Source organism: Manacus candei, unplaced genomic scaffold, assembly GCF_025592945.1.
Source record: "Manacus candei isolate 608988 ecotype Guabito, Panama unplaced genomic scaffold, ASM2559294v1 h1tg000023l, whole genome shotgun sequence".
Classification (NCBI taxonomy): domain Eukaryota; kingdom Metazoa; phylum Chordata; class Aves; order Passeriformes; family Pipridae; genus Manacus; species Manacus candei.
Window position 1 is genome coordinate 17,403,431 of NW_026138071.1, and position 23,925 is coordinate 17,427,355.

At 39.4% G+C, this 23,925-nt stretch overlaps 1 protein-coding gene across 9 annotated transcripts in view; it reads left to right on the forward strand.

Moving 5' to 3' along the window:
* The first annotated feature begins 993 nt into the window (after positions 1-993).
* Positions 994-23,925, forward strand: part of PARD3B (par-3 family cell polarity regulator beta) — a 393,203-nt gene continuing 370,271 nt past the window's right edge. For 6 of the 9 annotated variants that reach the window (XM_051786819.1, XM_051786818.1, XM_051786820.1 and 3 more), the window contains exons 1-2: positions 994-1,263; positions 23,272-23,373. In XM_051786819.1, coding sequence (XP_051642779.1) covers positions 1,144-1,263; positions 23,272-23,373 — 222 coding nt within the window. In that variant the 5' untranslated portion in view covers positions 994-1,143. Of the gene's footprint in view, positions 1,264-23,271; positions 23,374-23,925 lie in introns of those variants that run through there. The other 3 variants (XM_051786817.1, XM_051786821.1, XM_051786822.1) reach the window with 2 other exon arrangements.

Here is a 23,925-nt window from a genome sequence, read left to right on the forward strand (position 1 = left end):
GCCACTTCCACTGCAACATCTCTGGTACCATCATTTGGTTACATCATACAGCGCAGGGCTTGGACTGTCTTTGCGAATGCTAACCTGGGTTGGTGGGGATAGTTCTACTGCAGCAATAGTCCCCTTGTGCTGTCTGATGTCATGCTGTGATTTAGAGGTATTTTTACACTGCCTTTGCTTTGCTTTGCAGTGATTTTCAGCTATACACATCTGCGTGTAGATTGATCTGTTATGGTTGTAGTGGTGTCAGGTTGTCTCGCCTATTTGCACTATGTTGTATGTGGTCTCGTGGTAGGTAAGTTGCAGGGAGCACTACTTGGTTACCCACGTGGTACAGAAAAATGTACTTTGCAGAGCAGTGGGTGTTTGTGGAGTGCCTGCAGGTCACTGTGTGTAGTGGCAAGGTGTGTGCGAGGTCTTGTGTCACTGTCTCGGTAGGTCGGGGTGGGCAGCTGTGCACGTGTGTGTTCCACAGCTTCGCAGGGCAAGGGCTGTGCTGAGGCCGCGGTCACCGCACCACGTTGCAGGTCACCGCGCACTATTTCTCTCCAGGTGTATTTTGTGTGCCACAGGGCCCGCTCTGTGCCTCAGGGGTGCTCTGTGCTCACCGCGGTACAAACCAGCGCTGTCCGGGCACCCAGCTCCTTGCCCCGCATTAACCCGCGCACTGCGCGGTGCCCCCGAGCTGCTGCGCGCCAGCCTTTCACGGCGGTCGCTGCGGGGCGGGCAGCGCTGGTGCAGCCGCCGGGGAGCCCCCGGGTGCCCGCTCCGCACAGCGCGGGGTGCGGAGGCACCGCACTGTGGCGGGCGGGGCGGTCCCGGCGGTGCGCGCAGCGCTGCCCCGCGGCCCCTTTAAGCCCATCCCGGCGCTCCGTGCCCCGGGCGAGCCGCGCCGCCGCCCGCGGCCGCCCCGCCCGGCCCGGCCCGGCCCGCGCCTCCCGGAGCGGCGCGCGGGGCGGGGCGGGCACGGCGGAAGGAGAGGCCGCGGCCGGGCCTCGCTGCCGGCGCTGCCCGCGCTCGGAGGCGCAGCCCCAGCCCCGCGGGAGCACCTGCCGCCCGCCCCCGGGGCCGCGGGGCCGCACCTGCCGGGCCGGGCCGGGCGCCGATCGCGGGCGGGCAGGGCGGGCATGGCGGCGCGCTGAGATGAAAGTGACCGTGTGCTTCGGGCGGACCGGCATCGTGGTGCCCTGCAAGGACGGGCAGCTCCGCGTGCGGGACCTGACCCAGCAGGCGCTGCAGCGCTACCGCAAGGCCCAGGAGAAGGTGAGCGGCGGCCGGGCCGTGGCGGAGCCGGGCCGGGGCGAGGGGCGGCCGGGGGAAGGCCGGGGGCCGGCGCGGGGGGCGGCGGGACCGGGGGGCGGTCGGGCTGCCGGGCCGGGGGCCCGCGGGCACGGCCCCAGCGGGGATGCCTCTGCCAGGTACTGCGTGTGCCCAGCTGGTGCCGGAGGGCTGGGAGCGTGTCCCGCTCAGCTGCACGGCCACGGCTGGTATTGCTGTGCGTGTTGACTAACAAACTTGATACACACTCAAGCGTAACATTAAGTTATTTTCATTAAAGCTTGTGTTTTCTGGCAGTAGCTGCCCAGTGAGGTGCTCTCTGCATGGGTAGGTGACTTCCCTTACATGAAAGGAGCTCTTAAGTTTTTCTTTGATTGTACCTAATTGAGCATAAAAATACTTTTTTCTTTTTTCCTCCAAGAGGCAGGTGCTGAAGGCTAATGGGGTACTGTTCAATACCGATGAAAGGCCTAGTGTTGCAAATACTGCTTTGTGAAAGAAATTCCAGTTACAAGTCCTGAATTGAGGGCCTGCAGGATTGTCCATCCTCCTAAAACGTCTGAATAAAAAGTACAGCCAAAGTCTTATGGGATCTGTTTTGTGACCTATGCTGGTTTCTTACGGGCCCAGTCAATTCTTTGATACCCTGAATGCTAAACTGGAAGTAAAGTCTTGTTCTTGCAGGTTTATTTTGAGAAAAACTTGCCACCGATATGTTAAATACATTATGAACAGCTGAGACTGGTTTAGTAGAGATTGTTTGGTCACCGTGTTAGTCCTTCTGAGTGGCATGCTTTAAGCTGCCTTAAGATACATTGAGCTTGGCAAGTAATTTGTACGAAAAGTCTTTTTCCTAACAATGTTGCCTGTGTGTAATAGCTGCATGACGTTTATAGAATTCTTGGTGCTGTTAGGGCCAACAGTCACTGAGATCTTTTGCACTGAAGTATAGTTCAGAGTACTAAATTAGCCCTTCAGGAGAGGGGTTTTATCAGAACCAGAATTACTTTCAGCTGAGTTGGATTTAGAAGTTTAAAATTTGATATCAGCTTTGTGCTTCTGATGAGATTGGAATTAGTCTCATGGTGATGGCTTGAAAGTGGCCTCCAAAGCCGTTGCATAAGTATTTCAAATGCCTTTTCCTCTGTCTTTAGTTACTTTTTTTTATTTCTTTATAAAGGAGTAGAAGGGTGTCTGCCTTTCTAGGCTCAATAAACAATTATAGGATAGAAATTCCAACAATGTGAGAAAGGTTCAGATAAATGCTGGACAGTTAAGATGTACTACAGTTCAATTGGTTTCTCATGATTTTGTAACCAATTGGCTATTTAAGTAGTATCTAAAGAATTTTTTTTTATATCAAGAAGTCATCTCCTATGTGCCCTTCAATGTGAGGTCAAAATCATCAGCCTTTTTTTATTGGAGAGCCAGAGGTCAGAGTTCACGTTTTTGACCTTGTTGTATTTCTTCCTTTGCAAATGAAACTTTTTTTTTCCTGGCTTATTTCCTTATGGAAGTTTTGAGTTCCCTGTTCTGCCTTGTAGGTGGACAAAGCACGTACAGGCCAGTTCATTCAAAAATTGCTGATCACCTTGAGTAGTGGTGCTTCAGAGCTAGAGCTTCTACAAGGGTGTATGAAGAGGCAGGGTGGGGGGAGCAACTTGAGGGCCTGAAAAGCAGAGTAGGTTTTCATACAAATCACTAGAAAAAAAGTTTTTTGGCTTCTGCACCTTCTCTCCCCTCCAGTTCACTGGAAATGTAAACAGTTCTCTTGCAGTGCTTTGATTTGCTGGCTTCCAGCCTACATGATTTGCAGTGGAACTGGCCAAAAAGATAAACAGACAAATTTCTTCTTATCTTGACAAGCATCATTCAGTGTTAAATTGCTTTCCTGGGGGAAAATTTGGGGTTGGTAAAATAGATCATACAGATGTCTCAAACAATTAATTTTATTACCTTTTGGAGTATTTTTTTGTCTGATCTAACATGATGAATTGGGTGTTTTGCCATTTTCCTTCTCTTGGCTCCTTCTATAATTAGCTTTCTTTAAAAAAATATAAAATCTTAGGGAGAATGGCATTATCTCAAGGTAATCAGCAGCTAAAACCTGCTGTGAGGTGTGCATGTAAACAGGTTTGTGCTAAAGATAACTGCGTATTTGTTTTTCTTTTCAAAATATTTAGAATGCTTTCTGTGACAGAATGCTGCTCATTCTGTTGGCATGTTAAATGTCCTTGTTGTAAGATTTTTTTCAAGTGTTAAAATCTTTTAAAAGAATGAAGTGGAAAATGGTATTGTTAAAGTGCTTAAAGTATTTGGAGAGGGGAGGAGAGTTGATACAAGGAATATCTTTCATAGTTGCAGAATGGAAAATGAAAAAGTTAGCTAGGATACAAGCTTTAGGAACTTTTTATTAGTTATGGTACAGTCAAATACCACAAAAAAGTGTGTGAGAGGCTCTGAATTTTGGGAAGTCCAGTTTTGCTATTACACTGCAGTCACTTGTCTGGCAAAGGGGAAGATACAAGATTAGATTATTAATTCATGTACAATTGTAAAATATTTGAATTTACATGTATAAAAATAGAAAATTTTTGAATTGGTTTAAAGTACTCAGCACTTCTTTATACTTGTAATGAGAGGAAAGTTGATGCAGTAAATGATCAAGTCTCTCATTTCTGTGAGACTTTTGGTGGATAGCTGAGAACTCTGTGGGCAGTTGGTTATTGTAGCCTGCTGTGTTTCCTTAACAAGTTTGGTTTGCTCTCTTGACTGGGCTGTGTTGGCAAGGTTTGCTCATGAAGGCTCAGCTGCCTCAGCTAACAAAGTTGCTTCGTTAACTGAAACAAAACACTAGGCCCATTTCAATTGAAAAATCAGGCAGTGATTGTTTTTTGATGCTACTGAATTTAGTGGATATTAGAGATACTGTTGCAGTTCTGAATGGGCAGAGTTTGTCTGATTCACTGGAGGATACCAATAACTCTGGAATTATGAACTTTGTATTGTAGGATCAACTACAGTATCATCATGATGTGAATAGTCTTAGATATTTGAGACTTTTTTTGTTGATCAGCTTCTTTGTGAGAATTGTGAAGAATTTTTAAGGGAAGTGACTGTCATCTCAGAAGGTAACTTGAGTTTCAGTAAAATGAAGTTTGGAATTTTTTTGTGACTCAGGATCTGCTGTTGTTGCTGTTTAGCAATGTGCATTAAGGCTCCCTGCTGACAGGTAGATACAGTAGGATTAATGATTCCTTATTGTCAGCCCAGTCCCTAACTTGATATTTTTGGTGCCTTGGGGAGCATGTCATCAGTTGTATTTAGGATTCTTTACTTGAGTGAGAGCAGATATACTGCAAAATAGTTGAGTTGCTGTGCCTGATAGTGTGATTGCTTCTGTGTGGCTGTAAGGCATAGCCTTGGATGCAGGACAAGGTACCTTGTTGATAGTTTTGCAGTGAATTGTCAGAGACCTTTTGTTTGTTTGTTTTTCCCGAGTACATGAATGAGAAGGAGAGGTTCTGGGTCAGCACTGAAGGTTTCCATGTTGTCTTGTGATGTTGCCTGGATCTGCATGGTCCTGTTGAAAGCAATTCCTTAAAATGTGTATGGGGCTAGATGCACTCCAGGTGTGCTCACCCCTCTGCCCTTTGAAATGCCACTCCCCCCACGTTGGAGGCAATATCTGAATTACCAGCTTTGTAGTGCAGCCTTGGTTCAGCTGAGGATCCTCGCTTGCTCGCTCAGAGGCCTTGAATGCTCCTGGTACAGACAGTGATGTATGCCCAGGGAAAAGAATGCTTGAGACTGGCAAGTGAATTCTACAATGGCTTTTCTTTAAGCTGCAGGGAAACTTTTCCGAGGAAAATGTATAACATATTTTGCTGTTCCATATGCTTTTTATCTTTCTAGAGGAGCCAGAGATGGGGGAGTGGTGTTTATCACCTATGTATTACTTGACTCCCGTTTCATACCCAGCACTTACTCAGACAGCTCAATTGAAATGACTGCTTTGCTGTCTGAAGTCTTGTTCATAGACACCAGTTGAATGGGTGGAACACAGAAGCCATGTAGCAAAATCAATAAGCACTGCAATTTCTTGCTTAAGATTTCTCACTTTAAGCACAGTGAAATTTTTAAGTGGCTCACTCTCAGCTGCCTTTGTGGGCCTCCCTTCGGAAATGCCAACAGAGACAATCAAATAATGGTTGAACTGTCTCACAGGGACTTGAGTTGTTATGGACATTACAGTTTCTGTTTTGTGTTTCCATTCATGAGAATGTACAGATGCCAGCAGTTAATTCTGGAGTGGTAATGGTGTTTTTGATTGGCAGTCAGACCGAGTAGGAAGCAATAATATAGTGAGTTAATTCAAGAATGGTGCATTTTTGATTAGAGTGAAAAAAAGTGGGTTGTTTGGGTTGCATTACTGATCTTTTCCAAACTGGATGTATTTAAAGAGCTGATGTTTGAGATGTGCTGCCTATATTATTTTTTAATCCTACTAATAAAATACTTTCTCAGTTTCTTTCTGTTCCTGCTTGCCAGCCATGTGACAATTAGTTTTCTGGAATTAGATGTTGCTGTTGTAAATCAGCCAGCAATCAGGAGTACTAAATGTTCTTGTAGTTTCTCTAAATATACTGGGGAAAGGGAGAATGATAATTTATTTTGACTCCAAGCTCTATGCTTATGAAAGAAGTTTGCAAAATCAGAAGATTTCTTCAGAAGATATATGTGAAAAATCTTGAAAGAAATGCTTTTTTTATGAACATTTTTTCTGTTTTGGGCAAATTGCAAGTATTTAGTCCTTTATAAAGGTGGAATAATAGAGTTGTATCTGTGTAGCACTTTTGCACTTTTGTCTTGGACTTGGACTCTATGTTTGTTTTTTTTCCCTATCCCAGTTTGTCTTAGTTTATTTTATTTTTTACTCTAATAGGGACGGGGTAATCCATAATCTTTGTTTTACCAAAACAAGTCTAAGCTCTGTCTTCAAGTACTTTAATTCCCATATTTTTCATAGCATTGCTTAATCAGCTGCAGTATGTTAGTGAATCTTGGAAACTGTATGTCAGTGAACAGCTTGATTATCACTTCTGCGTTCAGCCTTTGCATTTGTCCACTGTGATATTGTACTCAGAAATGAGAATATAACTTGATACACTGCTTTCCCATTACTATCATATGAATTTGAGTGACTGACTCATGTATGGGAAGACAGGCCATGTAAGCAGGAGGAGTAAAGAAAAGGGAAGGAGACAAATGATTTAGGAAACTGTTTATTGACTGAAAAACACTAGTGGTGACATTTCATTGAGATTGGAAATAGCTTTCAACGGGCAGAACTTTGGGTCTCTTAAAGTGATCCTGGAAATCCTTTTACAGCGATCCAGAAAAATTGAGGGTTAAAAAGTGTCTGCCTTTTAATTGCTTTTGCATAAAATGTCTGCTCCTGTGTTGTATTGTTGCCACTAGTTTGATGTAATGAGATTTTTGGTAGATTTCCAGTCTCCTTTTCCTTTTGTCCCAGGTGTTTATAATCCAAACAGAAAAACTGCCATTGGACTTAGTCAGATTAGTCATAGCAAATGTCTTTGAGGACATTAGGTACTTATGTAACCTGAAAAAAATATTTTTGATCCCTCTGTCCCTTATAAGATGTTGATTATTGCCAGTAACTTGGGCTTTTGGCTGAATATTGTTACCTGATGTTAATGTGTTTCCAGAGAGCTCAGTTGAAGGGTAGAGCTGGATAAAACTGGTGGAAATTCAATAGGCAAAATGAGAATAACTCATCCTGGAAACACTGCAGGTCAGACTTCAGTGTATATGATAATACTGAGTTTCCGTTTTTGTCTCCCAGATCATATTAATCAAATTCTGAGTATTATTCTGTTGTTATTACTTGAGAGACAGCAAAGCTTTGTGTAGTAACTAAATAAAGCAGTCATAGGAGGAAACCATTAAAGAGCAGTACAGAGTTCTCAGTAGTGACTGCTTCCTGGTGCTTTTGCCCAGTTGAAGATGAACTCCAAGTAGACACGTAGGAATTTGTGAAGAAGGAATTTAAACCTCAAATGGTATTTCTGGCAGAGGATGGAACCAGGAGGGTGTTTTGCTTGCTGCACAATGTTTTGGGTTTTTTTTTCCTTAAGTAACTGAACATGGAGGGTTGTGTTCTATTGATGTTTTCTGAAAAACAGAATGTTTTTGTTTTTAACAGATAAAGTTATTTGGGCATAATATTTCATGTTAAGTGGCTGTACTTTCCCCCTCACTCATTCAGTGTGATAGGCCAGTTGAAGCACAACATTCTGTGCCGTCTCGCATCCTGCTACTGAGGCAGCAGATTTCCTCCCCCGTTGAGCAGAACATTCTTTAGGCTTTCCTAATGATTCGAATGTCAGAACTGCAGCTTTCCTAGGCGTGAAAACCTATTGCTTCATTATTGCAAACTCCCTCTAGCCCCCCATTAAGAGGCTCGTGTTTCATCCTTAATGAATATGATAATGCTAAAGGTCTCGAGCAATTAGTATAATTGAAAACAGATTCTGCTTTGTATTTTTATATTTCATTCTTGAATCTTAGTTATGCATAAGGATATACCCATTTTATGTCAGGGAACTGACTAAACAGAATTGACAGGCTCATGTGAGCGACTTACTGACAGAAATGTTCTTGTACATTCCACTGGCCATATAGTGTCCCAAATACAGTGGTAAACTCAGAAAGCTGCTTCATAGGAGAAATTTAGAAAAGCACCATGTTACAAGAACTTCTGGAAAAAAAGACTGCAGTATTTATGTAACATGGTCATTAATGTAAGCATTTTTTGTTCCCCTCAGGTTATATGTTGTTGGTAGATCTGTAAGTCTTATCACCAGTACTTTATTATGTCCTAAAGATTACTTCAGTAACTTATTTGTAAGGGAAACTTTGTGTTACTAGAACTTACTGATTGCACTGGATAGAACTTTTTTGGACTGTTATCCTCAATTTACAGAGAAAATATATAAGACTTGATTCTGTAAATGTTTGGGTTTTTTTTCTTTTTATGCCTAATGATTGTGCTATAGACGCCTCCATTAAAGTGAACTGTTGTAATGTTTTAATGTAATCAAAATCTCTTACTTTCCAGTGTAAACCTGTAATTTTTATGTCACCAGTAAGTACATCCATTCAGAACTGATGACTTTGCTTTGTTGTGGCAGGTGCCACAGCACTACTCCAGTGCTAGATTTGCTCTTGGGAATGCTCCCGAGCTGGGAGGTTTACACAAGTTGCTCATTAGTTTCATAAGAATGCACTGGCAGCATTTGTTGCCACAGGGAGACTTCTTACCTCAATGTTTATTGTTTGTTATATGTAGGAAAAAGAAAACTACAGAATGTTTGAATGAACCTGCTTCTTATAGCCTATAAGGATACCATTGGTATGAAGGGAAGCTGAGTGATTGTGCTCTAACAGTGACTGGTGTTTGGAATCACAGAATGCAGTCTGATGGGTAGAGTCAAACAGCTGGCACTGGACTCTCTATTTTTCCTGATTAGGGATTTGACTTCAAAGATGAGGCTCCATGGAGCCAAAAGGTTTTGCAGTACATTATCTGATAGAATATCTTTCAGATTACTGATAGAATACTAGCTACTCATGAATCATAACATGCATCCTCCCTGTAATTTTCCTTTACAAAAATGAAGTAATTTCTCCATCAGTATAAGAAAATGGAATGCTTAAAGGAGAATTAGATACAATCCAAAGAAACTGAGATCTTCATTCCTGGAAAATTGTGTGGCTTTATTTTTTTTACTTTGACTAATCAGTTTCCCTATTAATCTCTCTTTCCTAAAACCTTAGAAGACCTTCATATTGTTGTAGAACATATTATTCTCATCAGTCCATCAACAGTTGAGTTGCTCTTTATTGGCAAACCCGAATATCTAAGTTACAGATTTTCTCAGAGGAGACAAAAATACTTCATATAATCATCTCCTGTGTCTTTTAATTTGGGTGTCAATATACAGGTCAACTAAGACTAGTTCCAGTTCAAAAGAAGTTGGAATCCAGCATGTCTCTGTTTGGACCTTTGAATCCTGATGGGTTAGTCCCATGTAGATGGTGAATTTGTTCTGTATCCAAACTCCTGAGCACCCACCTGCAGACCATCTGACAGTTGAGGGTTATTTCTTTTAGTTTGGGCATTTCATACAGGATTTTTTTTTTTTTTTTTATGCTGAGTAAGGACTCCAGAGGGCTTCCTTTTAGGAAAAAGAAAGTTAGTATTTATTAAGCTTGCAGGAAAAAAATGAGGCAAATATAGTATCGCATCCATCAAATATTTATACGTTGTGAACTCTGAAATGCAGTTTGCCTCCAAACCACATTTCTTCCACTCATACTGATTTAAAAAGTTGTTGGCTATAACAGTGATTTTTGTAAGGTATAATGATTTTTTTGAATAAATAAAATGATTGGTTACAGTAAGTCAACAATCTATTAGATTATTTTTACAAGCTGGTTTATTTCTTACTGAGTATGAGTTAATTTGTGGAAATGTCTGGTCTGTTCTAGTGTGCAAAAAATGTAGCATACTTTGCTTTGACTCATTGACTTCAATTGTATTTTCTTTAGGTTACTCACTATACTGAGATTTCTATAGAAATTGTCTGTCTTTCTCTGGGTTGCCCCCCCTGCCCCTCCCTATTCTATAAAATAGGTTAGAACAGTATACTAATATAAAATTAACTTTATTTGCATATTTTTCAGAAGTCTGTTTATCACAGTTGCCTTATTTAACAAATATGGCATATGTATTTTTTTAGTTGATGTTTAAAATTTGGCTGTCATCTTCTGTTTCTGGCACCTCTCAACCTGCTTTTTGTCTGCTCAAAGAATACAAGACTGGAGAGGAGATCACTCCCTTCAATTGAATCTTTTCATGCTGTATGTGTGGTAGAAAGACTTGCTGAAATATTTCAAGGACTGAAGGCAGTTAACATGCTCAGCTCCTACAGAATTAGGCTCATTTGAAAAACTGAGCTGCTGCCAAATCACAGTTAATTTTCCCCTGCTGGCTCTAATGAATATCCAGAACAAATGTTTCAGGAGTTCCTGGCATTACAAGCTACAAGAAGAAAACTCCCTAAAGAGCTGGAAACCTGAAATAGTTGTGTTGGGTGACAAAAAGGAGAAGGTTTATTGACATTTTATTGTTGTACATAGAGAAAGGCCAATGTTTGCATAGTAGTAGTCATGATGCAGGTGTTGTTTAGATTGTAATGAAAAAGGAAGATGAATTTTTTTTTTGAGGGGAAAAAAAGTAGATATGTGTGTGGGGAAAAAAAAAAACATTAGGGTTTGTCCTGTCAATGGTAAATGATGACTCATCCATGTGAGGCAAGACTAGCACTCAAAAATCTAGTGAAGTTTTCTGGATTAATGTTTCAGGAGCAGTTATTTGGATAGCTCTCAGTCTGCTGCTGACTGATGGGAGGTGCTAACTGTACCTGAAAAACCCTCATAGAAACCACTCCACTGACTTTGTGAAGAGCAAAATTAAGAATTAATTTTTGCTCTGAATACTCAACATAACTCAGAAATGCTTAAAAAGAACACTCGTGGCCTGTGCATTTTAAATATATTATTTCTGGGGGTGTTTTCCTCCTTATGATTACTGCTGTGTTCAATCCACTTATTTTTTCAGAACTCTCAACAAAACATAATTGCTCTAAACGCTTATCCTTTTCACATCCTCGCACTTGAAGATGGATCAGAGTGTGCCAGTGTTGGCCCCTTAATCCTTGAGTCAGGAAAAGTGTTGGCTTAGGCCATTTTCTGTTTAAATTGGATTTTGTGTGTTGTGAGAGAGTAATTGCCACAAGTCAGAATTTGAAAGGAGTAGGTGATTTGCTTTTGCTCATTTGGGGTGCTTTTTCTTATTAGACCTTTCATGTATTATTAAAAATTTAGTGCTAAAGGTAGACTGTGTCCTCCTCTTGTCATCCTGGGTCTCTGGTAGCTGTACTTGAAGTGTGTTTTCTTGTTTTGCTGCAGCAACTTTTACTGCCATTTATCTTTGAATAGAGACTGGATACATACTTTGGTTGTGTTTATATATCATGAGTTTTGAAGTCATGTATGTATCATATTCTTTCTTGTCTGCAAGAACAAAATACATATTGCTGTAATTTCATTAAATGAGCCATATTCACAGATGTTAGGACAGCACTAGGTAGATTTTTTTTTTTTGGTAACTTCAGATGTTCCAAATGTAAAATACATCTGGCAGTATGCACACATTGTCTTGGTGTGACACAACTGTCTTTTTGAATGCAGTGAAAGTGGAGGAGTCTGGCTTATTGTTCATAGTGCAGTTCTTTAATGGCTGTAGATACGAAACGAGCCTCTCACTAAATGGAAGTCTTGGTCAACCTCTGACTCTTGCCTTCAGAGTTTGAGAATAAACAATATGAAAAAATACAAACAACCAGCTTCTTTGCAGATGGCTGAATGCTTGATGTGTCTTTATGTTTAACTGTCATTCAGATGTGAATGCTGTGGTGATTATAAGTGTCTGCCATTTATCTGGTTTGAAATGATCCCTTTTATGCATTGTGCGTTTAGAGATTAACTGTTTGGCTTATCAGTTGGGATTTTAGGGTAGAAAAACCCCCGCCCAACTCGATGGTGTAGCAAAATCCAGGATGTTAGTGTTCATAAGTAGACCAGACAGTGCAGGTCGTAGCTCCATGTGCCGTGTTGCAGACAGTGGTAGCTTTGAAAGGGGTTGTAGCAGATTATTAACATTCTGCAAAGTGGTGTTGCTTCAGCTGAGAAACATCTTGTGCGTGATAACTTTCGTACTACTGGCTTTCATTAGTGAAAAAATGTTTTTCTGCAGTTTGGGGAGAAAAAGTTTTATGCAGGAGGCTTTCTGAGATGGAGTTTCTTTTTGAGAATAAAGCTAGATTTAATTTTTAGACTGTGAGTTTGAGTCATATATTGTTATGATGTTTTAGATAAGTGAGTTCCCATAGAAATATACAAGCTACAATTTAATGATCAAACTGTTTAATATTGTTGTAATCTTGCTAAAACTCACTCGAGGAATTTTCAGGCTTTTTCCCTGTGTGTGGGTTTTTTTTTTATGGGGGGAGAGGGATTGTTTGGTTTTTTTGTTAGGTTGATTTGTTTGGGTTTTGTTTTGTTTTTCTTGTTTAATTTGGTTTTTTGGTTGGTTGGTTTGTTCTGTTTGTTTCATTTGGGTTTGTTGTGTTTGTTTGTTTTTGGTTTTGGAGCCTAAGCTCATAATGTAAGAGATGCCTTTAATAATGCAACCAAAGCTGTTGCAGGTTCTGCAGGAGGCGAAATCACTTACTTTGTGACCATTAGACCAGCAAATTCTGATGTTATCATTTTGTTCTATTAACTGACAATGGCTGTATCCTTACTTAGCAGCCACTTAAAGAAGAGAATCAACTGCTTCATTGCATGTGCTGGTTTCCTTTTTAGGCACCACTTGTAGTGATAAAATGTAGCGGAAGTAGATCCAATTACGTTGCTGAAAAGCCTTCAGCATCTTGTGGCTGAACTTGTCAGTGACCGGCTTTCTACCTGTTTTTGTGTGTGTGAGTTGGGAAACAGATACAATCATCTGTGTTAATGAGAAGGGAACTGTTACTCTGGCAGCCCTATTGAGGCCGGTGGGTTGTGATAAAACACTCCTGTAACCTGCTTAGCCTTGAGCGTTCTTGCAAATAATGGCTGTGTTAGGTCCCGTTTGCTGTAGGCATTTTCAATAAGTCTTTGTTTAATTTTACTTCTCGTTTCTGTTGGTGCTCGAGCATGGCACAGTATGTGGAGCTAATGCATGTGGAATACAGTTCTGGAGCCCAAAGAGAATGGATGAGGTAGCTGACTGAAAAATGAATTGGACTCATCTGTATCAGTGATGGATGGCACGAGACTGCAAATGAAAACCAAAGTTATAATGGCATCTCAGGACTGATGCAAAATATATGCAAATGCAGCATTTAATCAAGTTTGCTTACCAGCTGTTGTTTTCATTTTAACTTTATTGTGAGGTCGTACTGACTGGATTAAAATTGTGTAGGGAGAGTTTCCGTGTGGCCCTCTCAGAAGCTCTGGATTGGAGAAAGTTGCTGCAAAACAGTAACTGGAACATGTGCCTCAGGTATCATTTTTCACATTTGGACTGAATGTCTCACTTGTCTTGCTTAGACCTCCCTGTCTGTTAGATGTTTTGCAGTGACTTTGATTTTGCTTTGCTGCCTTCTTTTTTCCTTTTAAATCTCTGAAGCTCTTCCTTCCCAACTCTCTTGTGATTCTGTTTTCCAGAAGACACTTGGAGTAGCAGGAGAGAGCAGTCCTTTTTGTGCTTTGGGATGGGGGCAGGCAGGCAGAACCCTTCTGCACACTAGTGATATTAAATTTCAGTGAAAAGAGTAAATAATCTCATTCTCTTCTCTGTTTTCTATCTGGCCAAAATCCAGTTCACGAGGCATATGGCATAAAGTTTTGATGATGTGTTAATTCTGGCATGTTCTGTATTTTGGTCAGGTGAAGGTGGAAGTTGTTCTCAGGAGCCTTGTTTGGGTTTCATCCAGTTCTGTCACTTGGCTCTGCCCTATGATTAGAGGTAGAGGTTGTTTCGGCTGTTCATCAGGTGTATTTGCTGTATCTTGGAAGTCAAATACTAAAATTTATCAACATTGTACTATGATAATCGAAATTCTATTAATATAGCATGAAATGTAAGAGAGATTATATAATAATTCCCCGAGTGTCATTAACCTGGTAAATATTTTTATTATTTTTTAAACTTCCTTCTCATTTTCTTTCAAACAATAGTCAGAACCAGTGAAGCTGACTGAAATTAGAGACAGTGCTTGACTGTTAGTTGTGCCTTCAGAGTATTCTGGACCCGGTTGTTTTTGCTACTGAGAAGTAAAGGGAGAAGGGAAGTTGGTTCATTTAGTATTTCATGTGAGAGCATGAACAGCATCATCTAGTACAGACCTACAGACCTTGTTCCAACACTTGTATGGTTGAAAATCCTTTATTTCCCTCCTTGCACATCCCATTTCAAGTCTATAACTTTCCCCCACCACCTTTTCTCTTTTTTTATTTTTCTTTTTGCTTTTTCTTGTAATGAACTTACTTCTGTCTCAAAAGGACTATTCTTACATCTTCAAATACTTCTCATGCTTTGGGTGTTTAAAACTACATCTTTGTAGCCCTGGGCCTACGATTGTCCCTAATGGCTTGATTTTTGGAGCACAGTCACTGAATGTGCTGTGGAAGGTCATTATTTTCTCTGAGTGAGGAAAGAGACCCCAGATCCACACTTCATACTTCTCTAAAGAGAGCCATGAACTGTACCTGCTAGTATGTGTCAGAGAGCATGGAGAGAACTGATTAGAGTTGAGACTGGTGGGAACTGGTGACATTGCTGAAACGCACCATCTCTGGGCATGTGAGAGGTGAGTGCTGGCCTGGGTGTTGGCTTATCTCACTGACACTGCAAGTCTGGCAGTCTTCTGGCAAAATTCCTCCCCAGCCTCAGTCGGTGGTTGATTCATGCAGGAAATAAGATGGTACTGCAGCAGAAAAGTCATGCTGTTTTCTGTGAAATTCCAAAAAATATCTTATGGCTTCCTATGTGGAATTAAGGATATACTTTTATAATTTACTACTCGAGCTTTGTCTAAAGGTCAGTTTATGTTAAAGTTTTACAGGATTTCAGCATACCTGATCTGCATTGTCTTACAGGCATTTGTATTCTGCTCTGTTTGGAGTCTGGTGTTACTCAATCACATCTTTGAAGCTCCCAGCTGCTCCTGATAAGCACTCTGGTGTCAGCTGCAAATGCATTAATCACTTTATCAAAGGAAGGCCCAAACAGTTGTAAATAAAATAATCTTAGATGGTTTGTAGATGCAGGACTGAAGTGCTGGCTGCTCTTGCTGTAGGTGCTGAGCCATTTATCATTTGTTTTTCCAGATCTGGTAAACTTCGGTGCCGAATTTGTCACAGAGTTGTGTGAATTTACAGTCAGCCTCTTTTTTTTTATCTGTAGCTGTACTGAATGGTTTGAATTTAAAGTGTCATCAGTTTTAGTTGGCAAAATAATAGTGTTGTTCACTCAACCTGGACTTTACTTTCAAAATACAGTACTCTTATACATGTGCCTCTCTTACTTTCTTAAGTTCCCCCCCCTCATTTCTGTGAGAAAAACGTGGCAATTTGAAGGATTAGCTTTATAGTTCTGTCTGCTCACTTTATGTTGGATTTTAAGAAATCATGGCTGTGGTCCATTAGCCCTTCCAGTATTACCTTCAGATAATCAAACAAAAAGCCAGACTCAATGCTAATTAATTATTTGCTAGGTGCCTGGGGCTGTGTAGCAGTTTGCTTATTAGCATAACAATACTATTCTGCATATTGTAGCTAATATGTGGCACAGAATTTGGGATATGGAAGTTAAAGCCTAAAATGTTGTAGGTTTACTTAGAGATGTTTTGTTCTGGAACTGTTGCATTTATTTTACACAGGGGCGAGTCTTTTGTGTGTCTGCATTGTTGAAGCAGTCTAGTCTAATGGACTTGATGAACTAAAAGGATAATTTTAGTTTATAGCTGAAGATCAGTTTACACTTGCATTCTTACATTTGTATAACTATCTTGGATTCAGTGCCTGGCATACAGTGTGCTCCAGTTTCAACTGAGGCTTTAAAAAGGAAGTTTTTTAGTAGTTGTTACAATGCAGTGTGGAGACCTCTGTCTAATTGCATCTCTCCAGCTTTCCTGAGAAAACCAAAGCAGGCATACTTCTTCTTCACTTGAAATGATCTTCTTAAGTGTTGGAGAGTAGTGTAAAGGTTGGCTTATGTGATCCTCTGCTGATGTATTCTCTACATCATATTGTATTCAGACAATATGCAGACAGTGGATCACGTTGAGAGAGTGGTTTTCATTCAGATTCAATATAAAATCAGAATTCTCTTATTTTTGAAGGGTTCCAGTGCTGCAAATCAAATCAAAGCTAGAGTGTTAGTTAAAATAATCTGGGTCATTTTGGATTTATATATCTGTACTCTGACTGTTGAGAATTCCATACTAGGAAGATATCGGCAGCTTTTTCTGTTTTCCTCCTCAGACCTGACCTGGAAGATGGGTATTTTTCCCCCTGCATATTCAACTGCCAGTATAAACCAACTCTCTCTTCTTTCTGCTTTCTGATAACAGTGGAGTTCACTAGTGAGATGAATAAATACCTTCCTGGCCTTGTGAAAAATGAAGACTTTGTGTTATCAGTACATAGTCCTATTAATTTCTCAAAACATAATCGTTTAAAGATGTCTAGAGAACAAGAAATATTCTAGTCCCTCTTTGCAAACACTGTCTCTGAGGGACAGAAGAGGTTCACTGTCCTTCCTTTCTGCTGTGACCTACACTTTGCAAGCGTTGATTGGCCTCTGCACCGTGCTCCCTTTGCTTTATAACCTGTCTGAAGGACTTTCACTGTGCTTATGTTCTGTGCTTTGTCTTCCAGGATCTCACAGCAGGATCTGTATCTTAAAATGTGATCTGGGACACGTTTATCAGATGAAACTGTGTATAACCTGTGTGCCTTGTTGCTTGTAGCACATCTTCACCTTGAGAGGTCTCTGATGCCTAAGCCTGTCTTGCTGTAACGAGGTGACTGCTATAAAACCAAAGGTTTACCAGTTATAGCTAGTCAAGGAAAACACAATGTGTTAACTGCATAAGTGTAAGAATGGGAGAAGGATGAGTTTCATACATCCAAAATGAAGTTTGATGTACAGTGATGTGAAGGGAATAGGTGAAGGTGACAGAAAGAAGTGATTATCAGTCCCTCGCTGTTGTGTTTTGACTGGTAGTTACAGTAATACCTGGTCTCATTAATTTCTCAGGGCATAATAGTTTGAAGATGGCTAAAGAACAAGAAATATTCTGTGACTAGGGATTGACTAGTGATTTTTTTAAACCATTTAGGGTGTCAAATAGGAAGCTGGTGCTGAGCTATACTTGTGCTGTGTTAGTCTTATTCCCAACACTAAAAAGCAGTTATGCATTTTGGTTGTCAACTGTGCCTTGAAAGGACAAGGGAAGATTTTCCTGCCCTTTCCTGGATGGGTAACAGATATTTTGTTACATATCTGTGGTAGTCCACAGGCCTTATGTGTGAATTGTTTGATTGTCTTTGTTGTGCTCTTTCCACTTCCCTCCTAAAGAGCCAGCGAGGCAAACAGTGTGACCAGACTTCACAAAACCTGCAAGTGTACTGAGATAAAGCCAACCTTTGTGACAAAGATAAATTTGTTTCTATACTGACCTGATCTGATTAGTTCCCCTTTTGACACCAGGCTTTTAGCACCCTCAAAACCAGAAACTTTTGAAATGGAGTATTTAAAGTGACCTTATGTAATTTTTTTTTCAGAACTCCTTTCCTACTTTGTAATTGCACCATTTGGCTGCATCACATCCAGTCGTGATTAAAAAAAAAAAAAAAAAAAAACTTGGGGGAAGGATATGTTTTTCTCAACTGGTGTTAAAAGATAAAGTTGAATGAATCTGAACAAAAATTTAGTGTGTGTGAATATACATAGAATGAGACTTAATTTTTTTTAAAAAATAGTTTGTTTACATGGAATAGCTTCCTCTGCTATAGTCTGAAAGGAGGTTTTCTAAACAGTATGGGAAATTGTTTTGAAGAAAACAATCTTTGATTCAGCTCATACTTGAATGTTTAATTTATTCCTTTTAGGATGAGCAAAGTTTCTTCTGTATTATCTTACTGTGTGAGTAAAACTTCTTAACCTATCTGAAAATCAAAATATGTGCTTTAGCCAGAAGCAAAGCATCATGGATATATTATTTAGACTGGCTTTACTTCCTGTAGTCGTGTTTTGGCATAAGGGTTGAAAGCTTGTTAGTCAACCCTGCTAAATTTACTATGAAAAGCAAAGAACTTTGTCTTCTGTGAACTCAGAAGTTTGATTGCTTGGAATGATCTTCTTTCTGTTCTCTATCATCCCCCCAGTTAAGATAGAATTCATCTATTAAGACCCTTTCTTGTGTGGCTTTATTTTATAGTACTTCATTTCAACTGGAAGACAGAGTAGGAAGGATCTTTTACAGTCACCTTTCTCGGACTATTTCTATTGCATGATTTTCTGTAGTTTTATTGCTGGAAACTTAAAAGCAGTTTCTCTCTGAGCAGGCTACCTTGTCCTTTGCCCTTACCTCAGCTTTAATTTCTGTCTTTGAGCTCACTCAGTACAGATCTTTCTTGAATATTAATAACTTGAGAGAATGTGTGTCACTCCAGCTGGTAGAAGGATATAAAGAAGTTTTATCTTTTCTCTAGCATCTTGAAGCATTTTCACTTCTAATGCAAGTAGATTCAGACTTTTGGTGAAGGAGAACAATAATACTGTGGAATACACAAGGAATTTTTTGTACTGTCTCACTGTGCTGTGGTGTTTCTCTTCCTTGTGTTATCTTGAAGGTTTCTGCAGCTTTTGAATTTCTAACTGGAAATGGTTAGAAATGTGTCAGTTAATGTTATGCAGTTGAACAATAGAGCTATAAAGACAATGTAATTAATTCCAGGTAAGAATTCGTTTTCAACAGCGAGACCTAGAAATGTGGGCTTGTAGCTTACTCTGTTGTACTGTAATGCAAACTAAACTCTGGGAACTTTTCTGAGCAGTGGAATCGAAATGTTGGTTTTTCTCTATTTTTCAAAGTTCGTGAAAAAAAGACCTAATTTGTACTCATGTATGTCTGTCTGCCTGTCTATGTATCTATGTGATGTATACTCATATACTTCAGATAGGGAGGCTTATTCTGATCAAGTCTGTTCTAGGAACTGCTAAATTCAGTGAATGCTTTCTTCTTTATTTTTTTTTTTTTAGGGTATCTCTTAGGACATTCAGGTGCATGTATATTGTGTTGTTGCTGAGATCTGACTGTTCAGCTCCAGATCACTCTTGAGAAATCCCTGTGCTGTGACTGAGGAATATGTAACAACTAGCAGTGATAGTATGTAGTGTGCTGTTTGGCTGTGGATAATGATACACCATGTAGCCTTAGAATGCTTATAGAAATCATTAAGTACTTCTTAATATATTGAGGTAATAGATCACATTGCAATATATAATCTAAAAATAATTGAGTGGTAGAATAGCTCTCTCTTACTGACCTTAACCTTGAATATCCCCTTTATTGGAAAATAACTTATGATTGTGGGGGGGTTAATCTTACTTTTACACTGTCTAAATGACAAGAAACAGTGTGACCAGAGGCCAATCCGTCCCCCCCAAGTTTGACCTGGCATTTGCTCTGTTGCTGTGGGTGTGGAGCAAGCATACATGATTTCCATTTTTTAATACATCCTTTTCTCATTGAAGTCTGTTCGTTGTAGTGAAGCATTAATGTGGAAGTGCTTCTAAAATATCAGCCTGAGAAGTAATTGTGGGGGCAGTCTAAGTCATTCCTACTGCTGAATTTTTTAGTGCATCCTATTGTTGCTATATTTAAATTAAAAATTCCAGAATAGGGTTTGCAATTAATTTTATGCATTCTGCACAGCAGAACAAATAACAGCATCAGACAATAATTAATTGTGAAATCATTAAGTGGTGGTGTTTATTTGACTGATGGTCCAGCCGAAATGTGTTTAAAATTGTTAGAATTTTCTTGCTCATTAACAATCTGAAATATGCAATATAGACTGCAACCTTTATTAAGTATGTTGCTTAGTTTTCAGAAAAGTAGACTGATACTTTTCTATCTGAGTATGGAACAAAAAGAGTCAAGAATGCTTCAAGTTTTTGATACACTAAAAATGTGAATCCATCGATGTATATTAAAAACTAACAATCATTGGGAGTCTTTAATTATAGACTGATTGGTCTTTCACTTGAATGTGTGTGTTGACTGAAAATAAATGCATAGAAGAATTCTTGAACCTATTTTAGACTATTTGAACAGTGAAGGTGTTGCATTAGGTGTAACAGCTAAGTTAGGATTCTGTGACAACATGAATGTCAAGCCCACTTTTTAAAATTTATGTCACTGCTCTGCCTGCATCGCACTTGTGCATTCATGTGACCCGGCTTTAATTTAACATTTGGTAAATATTTGCATAGTAATTCCTAAAGTGTTCTCCCACACATAAAGGAAATGATGGTAAACAGCTTTTAAGTGGCTTAATATTGAACACAAACATGACTTGCAGCCCTAAGGTAAAACACATGTTAGAGTAACTGTTCAATATTCATTTGGCAAGTGCTGGTATGCATTACACCAGGTAACTTATTCAGACCTGTTCTTTACATATTGAGATGTTTGTTGTATACCTCAACTGAGGGTTATGTACTGTGCTGTAAGAGAACTTCTCCCCACTTGTGATATTAGGATTTTTTTGGAACCACAGATGTGTTTTCTTCAAGATGACCCTTCTACAGGAGAGCATTTAGGAGGCGAGGTAGATGGTTACCATACCTGAGTACTGCCCAGAGCTTCCAAGCTACTGTTAGTGCTTTATTTTCACAAGAGACCCATTCTTTTGTTTTTCAAAAGTAGTTATTTCTTTTTAAGTATATGAACTTTCAGTGATGATGGTTTAGAAGATACTGTGAGGAATCATTCTAGACACTGTCATTCATTAGAATAAGACTTCAGTCTCAAGATGGAAAAAGCTAAAAACCCAACAAACAGTCAGTTAAAACCCCAGGAACTTGTCCTAGCATTTTAGAACATAGTTATTTTTTTTTTCTTTATATTTCATTGTTTTTCAGCAAATGCCTTCTCAGTAAGTATGTCCTTAATCTCTTCCCTGACTAAAAATGGGGTGTCATCTTATCCTATATTGATTTGTAAACTGAGAAATCCAGCATTTTCTACATTCAACAGGTAATAAGTGTTATTGAAGCAAACAAATGTGATCTGGGACTGACCCTTCACATGTGTAGCTCTGCAACAGCCTGTCACCTCTGTTGCTGCTCTTACTGGGTTCTGACTTTCAGACCATTCAGAAAATACTGTGCAAGCAGAAAAGCCTCCCTTTGACAAGAACTGCAGGGATATACTTTATAAAGTGCAAAGTTACTCTGTTACTTTGGACGTGCAGTTTCCTGCCTAGGAGTTTTAAGACACATGGCAACCTGAAGTGTTCTTGACACTCTTTTTGCTTGTTGTATCTTAGTAAAGCATAAGAAACTTAAAGTAAGACCATTCCTTTCCATAGCAAGTTTCATTTTCTCTGATAAGGATTCTACCTTGGATGTACCACAGTTCTGTTTTGGACCTGTTCTACTCCTTTTGAGCTCTAAATAATGTGTAAAACACGAGTCTGTATGTGCACGTGAATGAAATGCTATTTGGGACTTTGGATACTCAACTCTTACATCTGCTGGTGGATAACAGCTTGTTTTATTTGGTGACTTATCTAAAACATCAGTGTTTTATTTAGTGAAACTGTCTAGACTCTTGGTGGGAGTAAAGAAACATAGAAGAAATTGATACATAGATTTTAGGTGTTGTTTTTTTTAATAGACACTTTGTATCCAATGTATGGCAGTGTTTGGAGTTCACCCAAAAAACAGAAAATGTTCTCTGACTTTGAAATTTCTTGGGAATGGGTGAGTGATTTCGCTGGTCAGATGTTACCTGTTACTTCTGTAACTGTCCAGAGGGAATTTCTTCCACCTAGACTATCTAGTGGTAATTACTATTTGCCTCATCAAACAAATCTAAAAAGCTCCCTGTCCCCAGCATGTGTTTTTTGACTTTCAGGGTTGAAGTTCATGTAAGTTCATAGAAGCCAGGTTCATATTTGTATTTCTGAAACAGCAAGTGTTCAGTCTTGCTGTAGTCTGTGGTAGTTATTGTAATTGAGGAGTCCTTCAGATCAAAAGATCATAGTGTGTTCATACTGTGTGTACCTGAGTCAGACTATGTGTGGGAGCAGTACCTAAACCATTAACAGGTATTTTTCTTGGAAGAAAACTGCATCCTGTTCTGGTTTAGTTCCTGTATTTCAGTGTGAATTGTCATTCCTGTCACTTAAAAAAATCTTTTATTGGCCACACTTCATTACATGGGACATACCCAAACTAAAGATGAAGAACTTGATAGTCTATATAGTGTTTGTTGTGCTTCAGTTTACTTCTGAGAACTGTGATCTAACTAGACTTGACAAGGAAGAAGGGATTGGAGATACAGATATATTGATAATATCAGTAGAATTCTTAGGATTGCATATTGTACATCAGCCGTGGTTGCTTTTCGTTGTCCCTTTCTGAAACCTTTCTCAAAGCTATGTGTGTGCCTGCCACTTTCCTGACCCTTAATTTTAGCATATTCTGGCCACTCTCCATAATGTTTGATGGAGGACTCAAATATGCTTTATAATCTTAACTAAGCATGTTTTCTTTCTTCATCATGCTGTACAAGATGTACCAATAGAACACAACCTGATCTACCTCAGAGAAAGAAATGATGGGTGTGTTTCATATATCTAAAATTATATGTATGCACCACCCCCACCCCCAACCTGTCAGGAATGGTGCATCCATATATATGTATATAAATTTATTTATGTGTTTGTGCTGATAATAACCAAAATATTCCAACTATAAAGTAGTGCAAAACAAAGACAAGTTATTTTTTATTAACTTCTTATAAATTACCTATTTAAATTAAGCAAGAAATGATAAGGAAATGAAAATGTATGTTTTGAATGTCTTTTGAACAGTGTTCTCTAGGTAGTGTCTTGTAGTTTTCGTTCACTCTGTTTCAGGCAGTGGCTCCAAGCTTCTGCCTTGCGACTGTAGAGGGAAATAGGTGAGGAGCAAGTGGGATACAAAGCTGCTTTGTCCAATAGCACTGAAATTAGGTTAAGGTTAGGTTAAGAAGTCTTGTATTTATTTTACAGGATCCAACTTCCTGGGTAAATATTCACCACCTGGAGTATACAGATGGAGGAATCCTGGACCCAGATGATGTGCTGGCAGATGTTGTGGAAGACAAAGATAAGGTAGAGCTTGGATGAAAATATTACTTTGGCTTTTTGATGTGTCTTTTCAAACAGCTGATGCTACTTTCTTTTTTCTTGGACATCTGGCAGGTGAAGTGGGTGTTAAATATTTTTAAACATATCTATCCATAGGTGCTATATTTCTGTGCTTCTGGAGTAGAAGGAGGGAGTGGGAAGCGTGACCAAAGCAGTGAAGATAATAAGAGAAGCCTAGCAGTTCATTTAGAATTTAACCTTTTCAAGCAGTTCTGTGTTTCTTTTTATGCCCGTATTAAAATAGAATGGTGAATGAATGTGAGCTTTGCAAGACATTTTTTATGCCACTTAAAATATCTTTTATAATCTCTTCCTTTGCACAGAATGAAGTTTTTGAGAATCATTCAAATGTCATGGTTGAGTGTGACAAAATAAACAGACAAATCCTGTGATGACAAGAACAGCTGCTTCAGCTGTGTTAAATTTCAGGAGGAGTTCCCATGATTTGCTACTGAAAGTCTAAGCAGACCAGTTATGAATTTTAAAAGCTATGAGTCTCTAACTTTCAATTCAAAT